General features: G+C 43.1%; 1 protein-coding gene across 5 annotated transcripts in view; it reads left to right on the top strand.

Annotated features, from left to right (window-relative positions):
* ASCC1 (activating signal cointegrator 1 complex subunit 1) overlaps positions 1-14598 on the top strand; it is a 57810-nt gene that overhangs the window by 7032 nt on the left and 36180 nt on the right. For all 5 annotated transcript variants that reach the window (XM_034776941.1, XM_034776939.1, XM_034776940.1 and 2 more), the window contains exons 5-6: positions 2328-2506; positions 13031-13167. In XM_034776941.1, the coding sequence (XP_034632832.1) occupies positions 2328-2506; positions 13031-13167 (316 nt within the window). The remainder of the gene's footprint in view (positions 1-2327; positions 2507-13030; positions 13168-14598) is intronic.

Genomic DNA, 14598 nt, shown 5'->3' with positions numbered 1-14598 from the left:
CAGACAGGGCTTTGTCAAGCCTGACCTTAAAAACTTCTACGGAGGGAGATTCCACGACCTTCCTAGGTAACCCATTCCAGGGCTTCACCACCCTCCTAGTGGAAAAGTTTTTCCTACTATCCAACCTAAACCTCGCCCACTGCAACTTGAGACCATTACTCCTTGTTCTGTCATCAGGTACCACTGAGAACAGTCTAGATCCATCCTCTTTGGAACCCCCTTTCAGGTAGTTGAAAGCAGCTATCAAATCCCCCCTCATTCTTCTCTTCTGCAGACTAAACAATCCCAGTTCCCTCAGCCTCTCTTCATAAGTCATGTACTCCAACCCCTTAATCATTTTTGTTGCCCTCTGCTGGACTCTTTCCAATTTTTCCACATCCTTTTTGTAGTGTGGGGCCCAAAACTGACACAGTACTCCAGATGAGGCCTCACCAATGTCGAATAGAGGGGAATGATCACATCCCTCCATCTGCTGACAATGCCCCTACTTATACAGCCCAAAATGCCGTTAGCCTTCTTGGCAACAAGGACACACTGTTGATTCGTATCCAGCTTCTCGTCCACTGTAACCTCTAGGTCCTTTTCTGCAGAACTGCTGCCTAGCCACTCAGTCCCTAGTCCAGGGATCGGCAACCTTTCAGAAGTGGTGTGCCGAGTCTTCATTTATTCACTCTAATTTAAGGTTTCGTGTGCCAGTCATACATTTTAATGTTTTTAGAAGGTCTCTTTCTATAAGTCTGTAATATATAACTAAACTATTGTTGTATGTAAAGTAAATAAGGTTTTTAAAATGTTTAAGAAGCTTCATTTAAAATTAAAATTCAGAGCCCCCAGGACCTGGGCAGTGTGAGTGCCACTGAAAATCAGCTCTCGTGCCACAGGTTGCTACTCGTGTCCTAGTCTGTAGCAGTGCATGGGATTCTTCCGTCCTAAGTGCAAGACTCTGCACTTGTCCTTGTTGAACCTCATCAGATTTCTTTTGGCCCAATCCTCTAATTTGTCTAGGTCCCTCTGTATCCTATCCCTACCCTCCAGCGTATCTACCACTCCTCCCAGTTTAGTTTCATCTGCAAACTTGCTGAGGTTGCAGTCTACACCAGCCTCTAGATCATTAATGAAGATATTGAACAAAACCGGCCTCAGGACCGACCCTTGGGGCACTCCGCTTGATACCGGCTGCCAACTAGACATGGAGCCATTGATCACTACCCGTAGTATTTAAAATTTCCTGCCTGTCAATACCGTTCAGAATCAGTGGATTGTGACCTTCTGGGGGGTCATGAAAGGCAATTAGGAGGATTGTGAGGCCTTGAAAAATTAATTTAAAGCAATCCCCAGTCTCCACAAACTCTTTTCTTTCAAGGTCACATATTCTCTGTCAGCCTCTCAAAGCACACACAAATGGTATATGATTACCGTTGTTGTTATGGATACATCTTTTACTCTACCTTTTGTAGTAAATGTAAGGGGGTCATGCAAATGTTTGACTTCAAATAAGGGGTTGCCTACCTGAAAAGTTGAGATAGTTATGTAGACATTTCAAGAGCAACTGAACTGAGAGAATCTTATCACTTTGTTTGGCATCACAGCCCTATAAACACTTTAGGGACTACCTTTCTTTAGGCTGCTGAGGAGAAGGAGAAGCAACCTTTTGAATGACATCATCCTAACTTTATAGGGAAGCAAAAATGTAAGGCATTGAAGTAAAATTAATAGTCTAGCAAGACTTCTCTGGCTATGTTTAAGGGGTTTAGAATATCTTATTTTCTACCTTTCCTCCTTTAAGACCTGGAATGAGGATATGAAGATACAGTGCTAAAAGGTAATTAAAAAAGAGTATTGCAGCCCCATACATTTCTCAGTCATTAATACTGCTATATATCAAATAAGAAATTAAAGGGAAATCGTGATGCAGATAAACAAGGCTAATAGTACTATAGATAAATAACTATCCAGTAGGATCTAAGTTTATTTTTTAGCTTATACACAATTTTTTTTACAGTGTCTGGCACAGTGCGCCCCAAACTACTTGAGGCCTCTAGGTGCTACTGCAATATAAATGCTTAATAATATTGGCTATAGTGAATTAAATTAGTATCGGAGTTCTGTTTGATTGTCTTCTGTCCTGAGTCTTCTAGAATTTAATTTATATTCATACTTAACTTGTCAATATCCTAGAATATGGATTGTTAAATGAATTATAAGTACAGTGGAAAATCAGTATCGTTTTAATTAGGTCTTAGCACTAGTGGACATCATAGCAAAATGTCACCAATCTTGTGTGGATTTCATATAGCTACAATTAGTGTTACTTTGTTTGCTTTTAGTGATTACTGGACAGCAGCGTAGTGGTGTCATTTCAGCCCGAACACGGATTGATGTTCTTGCTGAGAGTTTCCGAAAGAAGCAGCCATTCACACACTTCCTGTCCTTTGCTCTCAACCAGCCTGCGATTCAGGAAAAATTTCTACAGTTCAAGGAGGAAGTATTGGAGAAATGCTCCAAGGTAGGGAACTATGATACTTGGAAGTAACTGACATGAAAAAAGATGCTGCTTTATTTTATTGACGTTAAAGGCAAATTAAAATATATGCTGCTAGGGGAGAAAATGTCACTTGTATTTGTGGAATGCATAAGTACACTAATAAATTATGAGGCCTTAAAAGTAGACATTGAAAACTAGTTATACTGAAGATGTTGAGAGCACTCTAATGGAGGTTTTTTGAACATGGAATTATTTTTGTAATAAATTGACAGTAAAATATTTTCCACAGATGTGAAGGAAACTGCAATTCAAAAGTTTTGGTTTTTAAAATTTGAAAACCATTAATTAATGTACGTAACCTTTGGCTGCATTTTATGTCATTTCTACTATAAATATCCAGCATGTGACAAGGGGTTTTAACAAGTTTGCTGCTGCTTTTTCACTGTCCCTTTGGCCCCTGACGTTGAACAAATGTGGGAATCATTACCTTAACTTAGCCAGAAATGACTCGGTATCACTTAGCAACATTTTCTTTCGTCCACCAAGACTGTGCTGATATTACCTCTTGCTTGTTTTCAAATCTTAAACTAATAGCAGGAAATAATTAGGCACAGAATTGAGAACAGAATTCAGTGAATGCTGAATGTACACACACACACACACACACACACACACACACACACACACACACACACACACACACAAATATTTTTTTTTTTTTAAAGAATGATTAATTTGTTAGCTTTCACCAGCACTAAATTCCATTGCAACTTGATAGCCATGGAGTCTTCTCAGAACAGGTTCAGAAGAGAGAGCAGTGTTACACTGCCATCTGCTGATGTATTTCAACACTAAGCTGGGAGGTTTACCTTTTAGGAAGGAGGGGCTAATTTGGTTTTCATGCCCATTCATTCATTGGCTTCTTTGCTGAGACTGACAATGAGAGTGCTAGATTGTGTGCATGTGACAGTCATTTAATTTATCTAGGGTCTGATACTGGTGCTCATCATAGTACCCAAGCACTTCCGAAGAATAAGAATGATAACTCTTTTGCAGTGAGCAAGAGGCAGGCTTAGTTTTTTAAAACAGAATATAGAAGATCAGGAGTGTTGGTGTAAGAGTGTCATTGAAGGAAGCCTAGACAGAGGGGTAGGTTTTGCATTCATCTCAGTGCAGCAAGATTAGCGCTCATTTTATCTAGCAGTGAATACCATGATCTTGGCCTGGCTTCCTCTGTTGGTTTACAATTCCGTTTTTCCAGTGGAACAAAACTGTTCTGGAAAGAGATGGTCCTTCATGTCATGGACACATTCTAAGCAGAGCTCTTCATGCCAGTTTTGTGCAATAAGCACCATATATACCAAGATCACTGTTTGCTGTCTGGAGTTCCTCTTCTCCAGTTCCTTCAGAATCCTCTCCAGGCTGCCTTCCACCTCTTGCATATCATTGGAACTGTTTTCATCAAAGTCTTGACCTCTTCATAGCCAAAGCTCAGAAGCAGCACTCCATTCTCCTCCTCCTTGACCTGTCAGCCACCTTTTACAAAGTCAACCATCTTCTTCTTCTTGAAATCTCATCCTCCTTGGCTTCTGTGACTCTGTCCTCGCCTGGTTCTCCTTCTTCATTGCTGTTTGCTCCTTCAGTATGTCCTTTGGTGGATTATTGTTTCATTTTCCTTTACACCTTATCTCTGGGTTATCTCATCCACAAACAAAAGTTCAGCTATTATGTCTATCCTGATGGCTCACATATCTATCTCTCTTCTCCATACTTGTCTCTTTCTGTCCAATTTAAAATCTCTGCTTGTCTTTCTGACATCTTTTTGTAGATGCTTAGCTAGTTAGTTCAAGTTTAATATAGCTAAAACAGAACTCTTAATCTCCCCCCCATGATCTGGATATCATTTTCAACTCAGACCTCTGTCCTCACATCCAGGGTATGTCTGAATCTTGCCATTTCTTTCTGTGTAACATCTCTAAAATGCCTACTTTTCATCTACACATCATCTCGCATCTCAGTTACTGACTGCAACGTCCTTTTCTCTGTCCTTGACAAATGCAATTTTGCCCCTCTTGTATCCATTCAGAATGCTGCTGCAAAGATCATTTTCTTAGCCCTGTTCTCTATTACATCAAACACATAAGCCACTTGTCCTTGCTTTCAAGGCCCTTCCCAGCCTACCCCAACCCTACCTATCATTGCTCATTTGCTAATGAAATTTTAGTTCTCACCTCTTGAGTGGCCCATGACACCAGCTTTCATTACCCACTAGTTAAATTTTCAAACAGGCATCTTTGTGCTTTCTCTCATGTTGCCTCATATGCTTGAGAGGCATTCCTCTTCAAATCCCTCCTTAAAACTCTCCTTTGCTGTGCTGCTTACAAAAAACTTCACAACAGTTAGATTGCTGGTGTGCTGATTCCACTGCCTATCATGCTGACCAATATCTTCTCGTTGTTTGCTTATACTCCCCCATCTGTTGTCTCTTGTCCTATGCTAAGATTGTATGCCCTTTGGAGCAGGCACCATCTTTTTGTTCTGTTTGCATGGTACCTAGCACAATGGCGGTCCTGGTCCAGGATTGGCGCTCTTAAACACCATGGTAATACAAATACACAACTTATTTCATCGTCTGTCAATTAGTTATGGCTTTTGGTCACCACAGACTCAGGTTGCATTCAGACCAGGCACCTGGAAATAAAAGCCCTCATCAGTAGTATGGATGATGTTCCTGAGAATGTATAAAACTTATCAGTGAGATATGTTCATTAACTGCATAATCAACAGGTAGAAATTACACATTTTTAGGGCCTTCCTAAAATGATGGGGATTGGTGTTTTACTTCCTTAGTGAATGTAGTTGGATTAATTTAATGTATATTGTACAATTCTTAGGACATGTCTTTCTTGATAATTTTAAGTATGCCAAAAATTTGATGATAAACTACTTTATACTCCTTAAACTAGAAAATTGTTTTGCAGTATCACTTTCAATACCTCTATATGTTTTGTTATAGATTATAAAATCCTTTAAATAAGTTCTCTCTCTTTCCTCCTCCTCTTCACCATTTCTTTCTCTGCTAATGTTGCTCCTGTTCCATCAGTGAATAGAAATACAGATTTTTCTCTCAGCATTGTCCCTTCAGACTCTTGTAAATAGCTTACTTGACATTTTGGCCTCAGGTCTAGAAATATTTTTTTGCCACTCCCTTTATCAGGATTCAGATCCTCAATTTTTATTATTTTTAACTTTTCTATATTGAATTTAGTCACTGGCAAAGATTTATGTTTTATGTATGTGAGATTTGGGGATTGTGGTGCTTTAACTTTTCAGCCTTTTTCCTTTGAGTGTTATCATGAGTGTTCATAGATAGAGTATATTGCAACTCCATATGTCTTTCAATCATTCTACAGCCAGTAATGCCACTGTATCGCACAGCAGGGTCTGCTAGAAAGCACATCAGTAATGAAAACCAGTAATTCAAAACTGTGCTGCACAGTGCCATAAGAGTTTATAGAGCTGTCCAAATACAGTAATATGGGATTTCTCAGGATGCTTAGAGAAACTTGAATAGATTTCAGGTATAGAAACTGTGTATCTTTGTTCCTGCTGCAGATTCAAAACTGCAGAGTCAGTTAATGACTCCAGTACTCAAAAGAAGCTTACTGATGATAGTAAATAAGGAAAAGTCCAGGTGTGTAAATTAGCATTTCTTCTGGTTGTTGAGCATTTGTGCAGGATTCTTTCCTCTCTAAAACTGTTACCATGACAACCATTCATCCATATTTTGTAATGATGTAGTCTTGCATGTCAGTATATACTTTGTATTACTTTTTTGGCTTCACAAGGTTTTGTAAGTTCACAGTTGCATTACAATGTCAAAAATCTTAAGCATTATCTATCAGAGCCACTTATGTTGGTTAGGCAGCCAGACAATGAAGTGGCAAAATAAAATGCTAGGGCCAATATTTAAATGAATGCCATCTGTCTCTGACTAGGGGGATGGTACTGTTGAGGTATGGGAGACAGGTTTCTGGGTGATCTTGAGAGGCTTGCATCATGGACCATCAAGGGGAGGGGGAGGACTGAAATTTTTATAACTGATCCTGGGGGTGGAAGAGGAAGTATGCATTGCAGTCTCCACCATCCTTCAATGGCTGGTTATAGAGCAACACAGCCAAGAAAAATCTTGTATGGTTCTTCCAATCTCTGCAAGTGCTGTCTTTATGTATAGCAGGCTGCAGCTGTAATGTGGGAGGGAAAATACAATTACTATGGTGTTTGGCAGTCTATAAATATCGAATGTAGATAATTACATGGAATGAAAGGAAGGTATCCTAGTGTGTGTGTGTGTGTGAGAGAGAGAGAGAGAGGCTTTCCAACCTCCACTCCAGTTTCCAGTGTATCTTTGATTCCTTAGGTTGTTCTGAGGAATTGTGAATTACCCTGCTCATTCCTTGTAGGTGCATACATCAGGATTGGAAAGGCATATAAGTGGGGGTAAGAAATAAAAATGCTTATAAACTTTCATGTAAATATTAGATCGTTGGGTAGCAGAAAAGATAAAACTGGGAAGGAGGAAGCTCAGTATCGAATAGTTTATTCATGCACCTTGCCAAAAAGGATTTTGTTCTGGAACTTGGTCTCTCAATCCCTGATCTAATGGCTTGGGAGTACTGCAGACACACAGTGATTGGGCTCTGGGAAGAGAAAGCGAGTGCTTCAAATAAAATTTTGTCTGTCATTCTATCAAAATTATGATATCAAGGACAGAAGGCCTCAGCAGTGGGGAAGGAGTCAAATATTTAATGGGGAAGAAGTTGGATCCTAAAAGTTACCATGGGGTGGGTAATTGTCCCCCTCACTCTCTGGAAGTAGAAATGGTTAGTCATTTCCCTTCTACCCTAAATATATATTTGTGAATGAGATTGTCATATTTTTGTTGTATCATAATCATGGAAGGTAGGACAATTGAATTCAGAATTTTATCAATTTTTATGAAAGACCTGCTTTCCTTTTAGGTCAGCTCTGCATCAATTGAGGTGTGTGTGTGTGTTTAAATATAGATGCAAAAAAGTGGTAGGCCTAGATTAGGGAACACAATTATTTTGTTCCATGTATAGAATTGCAATAGCTTTTCAGTATGGACAACATATGTGACTCTTTGGGGAATAAATATGTGTAAAAAGTTAGTTAGCATTCAATGTGTTTTGTTTCATTTAATAAAACCATATATTGGCTTACTACTTTTTTAAGAAAAGAATGTTTCTTTCCTCCACAGGTTGGGGAAAATCACAACCCTGTAATCTGTTCCCCTTCCCTTCCTTAGGACTTATGATGTTCCCTGTACACTGGAGCTGCTAACAGGAGATAGAACACTCTTTGGCATGTCTGACAATGACTTTAAGTTCAATAGAGGGCAGTGTTTGGAAGGCAGGAATATGCCAAAATCTTAGTGATGTTATGTAGTGTTACTTAAAGGGAACATTTTAAATAGAAACTTCAGTATGTCTTTCAGGATTCCAAGTTCGTGAGCTGTGGATTTTTTGGAGAGGCAGTGATTTCCTTTATTTTTGTTTGGCTGCCAGTGCATTTTAAGGAACAGTAGGCATAGATGGAAGGTTGTTTTTTTTTAATTGGTTAACAGCTACCACTTTGCACTTACTTAGCACCTTATGTGCAAGGATCTTGAATCATTTCACAAATTTTATGATGCCTCATGGCATCCATGTGAGCAATGGTCAAAGTAGATCACAATGGGGGGGGGGTATTCACCTATTTTTTTCCCTTGTCATCAGAGGTATTTATGTTGAGTGAAATGGTTTTATAACACCTTGTGGCAATGGATGCAGCAAAGGGAAGAGAGAGGATAAGAAGAAATGTATCTAAAAGAGGTTCATATTCCCAGGCAGTACCGTAGTCACCTAAACAAAAATAATGCTCTTGTGTCTGCAGTGTGTGGAGCTGCATAGTGGGCGTATCCGTAATGCTCTTCACTTCAGTTTCTACCAGGATGAAGTCTCCGTATTGATGTAAAAAACAAACAAAATGTGACATCCTAGGACAAGCCTGCACAACTCGTAAAGTGGCGAGGGCCATACTACTCCAAAGAAAACAGCTGAGGGCTGAACCCCCCGCTGCCCCCAGCACCGCCGAAACACAATCGGTTCATTGAGGGGCAAATCCCAACGAGCCTTTATAGACCCCAGGGGCCAGCCGACCAGGTTCCTCCCCTGCTCCCTGAACTCCCCTGGAGGGTGCACAGCCCCCCCACAAGCCCTCCCCACCCTGGTGGCCCCCGTCCTGAGTCCACTCATTGGCTTTGCCAGGCTTGGGCCGCTGCAGCAGCTTGGCAGGGAGGAGCTGCCTTCCGGAGAACCAGAGTGTCCCGCTTGCGGCGGTGGCGAGCCCCAGCCATGGAGGAGCTAGCGTGGCGCAGGGAGGCAGCAGTCCTGCAAAGGCGGTGGCACCACTAGCGGGGAGCAGCGACGCCCCCCCAGCCTCCTGCCCAGGCTGCGGCCCAGCGTGCGCCCCCCCCGGGGGGGGATCTTGCAAGCTGCAGCGGATGCATGCAGGCGCCGGCCCCCCGTGCACCCCCCGGTTGCTCGCTGTGCTCGGGCTCTGTGGCTCCCAGGACTGTGAGCCACCACCACCGCTGCCCCTCCCGGAGCAGGCTCAGGGCCCCGCGCCCCGGCGGCTCACATGCCCAGGAGCCGCAAAGCCCGAGTGTGGCAAGGGAGGAACCGGGGGGGGCGCACGGGGGCTGCCGACCGCATGCATCTGCTGGACAGCCTGCAGGAGCCCCCGGGGGGGGGGAGGTGTGTGCCAGGCTGCAGCCTGGACAGGAGGAGCAGGCTGCCTACCTGTCCCCTGGCTGCCCCAACCCTTTTCCACACCCCCGCCCCCAGACAGACCCCCGGGACTCCCATGCCCCATCCAACCACTCCCCGTCCCCTGACAGCTCCCCCCCCAGAACTCCTGACCCAACCCTCCTCCTGCTTCCTGACTGCCCCCCGGGACTCCCCTTACCACCATGCCGCTCCACGTGGAGCTAAACCAAACAAGCTGCGGAGCGCACAGCCTCTCCCTCGCAGAGTGCTGCAATGCGAAGCTGAGGCAAGGGGAGCGGGGGAGGGACTCTGCCTGCTGGAGGCCAATGGGAGCAGCTAAATCAGGCCCAGGCGCCCAATCAGCCGTGCCACACTCTGCATGAGGGGAAGAGAGGAGAGGGAGGAAAAATCCTGGACGCCCCCAACCACTTGGCGCCCTAGGTGACTGCCTAGTTTGCCGGCCCTAGCGGTTGCACCGGCCCTGAGCGAACCTGACAGCCCCACCCCACCGCTTGCCCGCGGGCCGCACAGTGAGCCCACACGGGCTGGATATTGTGCAGGCCTGCCCTAGGAAAATTCCTGTGTTTAGAAGATAACCCTTGCAAAATAGATTTTATGCCTGGAGGGGAGAGGTAGCTGGCAGGAAACTGGTATTTCTTCCTTCCCTTCTTCCTCTTTTAGGTAGGAAGAAGCAGCAGTGGTGGTTTCCTCCCTTTTCCTGCTCCCTCTGTAGGGCAGAGAAGGCAAAGAAGAGGTGTCCCCTATTCTCTCTTCCCAGTGGGCTATGGGAAGCTTGGGACAGATACTCCTTTAGAGGAGAGAAGGCAAATAGGAGATTCATTCTTAGCTAGGACACCTTTTCTTGCATTATCAGATGCTGATGTAGCTCCACCTGCTGCTTAGGAACCTCAGCCAGGCACTAGCTCTTCTGATTTCAGATTACCATGCCTAGTGAGTACACTTTATGAAACAGACTTAAACTGGGCAAGAGGAGGAAAGCTCTGTTGTACTGAATTTACCCAAAACCAGGCTAAGAGGAAGAGAGGGAGCTGCACTTCCTTCTGCTTGCCTCTCTCTTTAGCCCATACCTGTGACGTAGGGAGCTGCTATATTCATTTTGCAGGTGGAGAAACAGGCACTCAAATTAAATGAGTTGTCCAGTTTGATTAATCGTGAGTGTTGCAAATAGAACTCAGGGCTCCTGGATCCCCTATCCCTTGCTCTGAACACTACACCACACTCCCTTCTATATATACATAGTGGGCACTTGAGCTATGAAGTTTTCTTGGATATTTGGATGATGTCCATAGGGCACCATAGTGATGAATATTGATTTGGCCCATATCTTGTGGGCTCTTTCTCCCTTGATGTCCATTTGACTTTCCCTAACCCTTGTACTGAATGTGTGCTTGGCTTCGGTTTCCTGTTAATTGTCTCTGCTGGCAGACCGGTACTGAGGTATGATTGATGCCATTACTAAGTGCAGTTTTAAAAGAAAAATCAATGAAGTACAGTGGTATGGTAGTGGTTGCTAATGATAAATCATAAGCTGGGGATTTGAACAAGAGTGTTAAAATCTATCTGCCTCTAAGTATACAGCTTCTGGCTACTCAGTCCTATGATATTTGGAGGCAGATTTTGAAACTTTTGTTTTTCGAGAAGACTCAGCTCAGATACAGCATCTTTTCGTGGAAGATTTAGGATCTGTGGTTCTGCAACACAGGAAGGGTGTGACAAGGCTTTCTGGAGTAGGCCTGAGATCCTTGGGACTACACAAGGAAGATACTGTGGATCTCGGGCTGTTCGTTGGGGTCCTCCTTCTTCCCAGTACAGAAGACATGGCATACCCAGGTGATGTGCAACCACTGGCTCTGCACTCACCAATCCATATTCAGATACCTTCAACTGGTGTTTGAAAGCTGCAGAAGGGACAGCTCCTCAGGCCAATAGTAGGTTAGACAGCACAATTTACATTATCTTTTCACCCTTCACCATCTGCTTCATGAGATTAGGGTAGTTCTTCTCTCTTGCAAGCTACTTATTTATTGGGTTAATTTGTATTCTGTTCATCGTCATCTGTATGCATTACAGAAATTAAAATGAATTGTTGCCAACAACTGGAATCAATCCAGCCTACCTCCAGATTCTATCTCCCACTCCATCCACTGATGGGCTAAATATCCTCTGGCTACAGACCCGAGTTAAAAACCAAAGAAACAAATCTCTTGCACTGCATCCTAAATATGTCTTAAAGCAGAGGGAGCATAGAGCCTTTTTCAGTTTCATTCTGGTGCCAGGCAGAATAGAGAAAAGCTAGAGAATTGAAACCAAGTGTACTCTCAAACATGAAATCCATCCGTACTTGTGCTTTTAAGATTGCTTCTTAAGGTAGTTTCCTTTTTTTGAAAAGCTACTGCATTAGGTTGAAATATGCAGATGGTTTTGACACCACTGTGTCAGGATTTTGGCATTAATTCAGCAGTGAATTAATTAACAGCACACAAAGTGCTCCCTCTCCCCCCTCCCCAGGACCTGACAGTGCTGCCTCCAGTGTGCTACCAGGCTTTGCCAACTTGTGACTGAGAGCAAGCTCCTGCATGGGATCATGTGGTCTCACAGGTCACTGGACTGGCCTATAAGTACAAATATAAAAAAACTGTGTGGATATTGCAGTTAAGTATGAAAAATGCTGGGTGAAATATGAGGCTTTAATCCTGTGTCAGGAGTAAGGACCTGCTACTAGCCTGCTTACCTACTGATTTAACCCCAGGCAGCCTAACCAGCAAAGCTGGGCCCAGTTTGAGCCACCTGATTGGCTGAGGGATTTGCAGATCTACTCTTAAGATCACCAACAGCAGTAGGATATGGGCTTCTCAAAGCGTTCGCCCATGGCTGCGATAGCTCCTGTGCTTGCTTATTCCCAGCCTTGCTCCCATCCTGTTCCAGTCCTACTCCTACCTTGGACACAGCCCTGCTCCTGCCTTGCCTCGCCTCACTCCAGGTAACCTGACTCAGACCCTGGGCTCCGGCTCTGACGGCTAGCCTTTGACCTTGGGCTCCAGCTCCTGGTTCCTGACTCCTGCTCTGACCACTAGGCACAGCTGTGCACATCCCAGGCTAGGTCTACACTACCCGCCTGAATTGGCGGGTAGAAATTGATCTCTCGGGGATCGAATTATCGCGTCTCGTCGGGACGCGACAATCGATCCACGAATCGACGCTCTTACTCCACCAGCGGAGGTAGGAGTAAGCGCCGTCGATGGGGAGCCGCGGAGGTCGATTTTGCCACCGTCCTCACAGCAGGGTAAATCAGCTTCAATAGGTCGAATTCAGCTACACTATTCGCATAGCTGAATTTGCGTATCTTAAATCGACCCCCCCCCCGTAGTGAAGACCTGCCCCCAGTCCGTGACACCCTGACAAGGTGGGACAGGATACCATTTAAACATGTTAAAGAGGAGTTTTGAAATGTAGCTCTGAATCTTGTCTAGAAACTTTAAAGGCTTCATCTCAGATAATGAACTTTATTTTGAGCCAGGGAAATACATGTGCCTTTTCAGCGGTGTGGTAAGTATTATTTCGTGTTCTCTTGGGGCTAATAGGATGGGCTTTTTAACTTTTGGTGCTAGAAATTGTGACCTAAGTAGAAATAATTTTAAAATAATCTGAGTCATATAGCTGCCCACTAAATCTTTTTTTGTTACCTTTTCAATAGGATCATGGAGTCAATAGCAGTCTGTTCCAGAACCCAGCAAAGCTCCATCTTACTATTGGGACACTAGTGCTCCTGAATGAGCAGGAGATCCAGAAGGCATGTGAACTTCTGCAGAGAAGTAAAGAGGACTTTATTGAGTAAGTGAAATAAAGGCATGGGAGGGGCATGGTCACTGAGTGCAGATTTTTGAAGAACCAAACTAGTTTTAGAACATGGGTAACTAATGCAGGAGAGAGTGGTTCACCTGTTTGTTGTAATTCAGCAGTTTTGCATCATTGTTTGAAAATGTGTAAAATACGGAAACATTTCAAACAAAACCACCCAGAAGAAAGACAAGGACATAGTTGTATTTTGCCTCAATAACTGGGAACTTTCTCTGTGTGCCAGAAACCTTCAGTGGTTATTTCTTTATATCCCAGCAGTCCCCATTATTTTACTATGAACGCAGGTTATTTTTTCCTCTGCCGGAGGAGGAGGAGGAGGAATTCAATGTCTTAACGCTTTTTGTCTGCAACAGTTTCAGGCAAGTTGCCTCCCTTCTGCCTAAGAACAGATGCAAATATACCCCTGAAATGCATTTCCTGAGGCAAGTAGCCCTGTGCAGAAAACCTTAAAGACAGGATGAACTGTATAAGTAATCAGTCTGAAATATTAGCTCAATGCTGCTATGCACTAAGGTTGTCATAATTTCTATGTTAAAACCATAATATTTGAGGTTTAGAACTAGCGAAAGTTTGGTCTAATGGGTGTTGTACTGAGATAATCTGACTACACCCAGAAATATTAGACCGCCTGAGATATTTTATTTTCTTAAAACAAGAAGTTTTTTCTTCCTACCAAAATTTTGCAAAGACTTTTTACTATATAAAACTGTTCCTTGATTTCTGACAGCTGTGCATGAGGAATTATACATGCAGCTGCCATGAACCATCCATAGGAATCGCACATGGCTAAAATTCTCATTACTGCTTTAAAATGAAGACTCCAGACTTTTACAGCATTATACAGAATAAACGTTAAATATGATTAAACACCCATGAAAGTTTCAGCATTCGTCTTATCAGTGGGGTCTGCCTTTATATTATGAAAACTGCCATCTTCCTTGTAAACAAATAAACTCTGATAGAATCTTTCTCATAGATTGTCCTGGGAAAAAACACTGTCATTTGAGCATTTTAATTCCTTAAGTTACTTCCCATACCCCCAAAATTAAATATATGTCAATAGTTTGTTTTTAACTCACTTCTATTTATTTACATTTATATGCAGATGATGGATTTGTACGCTATATGAAGATAAACAACACTCTCGCATATCTTTTTAGAATGAGTACTTCTAAGAAGTGTTTTCCCCTTACCTGTATGTGCATACACTCCTGCTTCTCCTTCCCTAACTTTTGGAATGGGGTGTGGTGTACTGGAAGAGAGAGGCTTACTTACCAGAATGTTTCACTCTCTTTATTCTAATTTGGAAGTTTTGCTGAAGATCACAAAGGAGGTTTCGCTAGCAGGTGCACTGAAGATAAGCTAACAAGATTAGTACAAAGTCATACATGCATCTTGTTAACT

Source organism: Trachemys scripta, chromosome 7, assembly GCF_013100865.1.
Source record: "Trachemys scripta elegans isolate TJP31775 chromosome 7, CAS_Tse_1.0, whole genome shotgun sequence".
NCBI classification, from domain to species: Eukaryota; Metazoa; Chordata; order Testudines; family Emydidae; genus Trachemys; species Trachemys scripta.
Note: the sequence above shows the minus strand (reverse complement) of the source record. Positions and strands in the feature narration are given on the sequence as shown.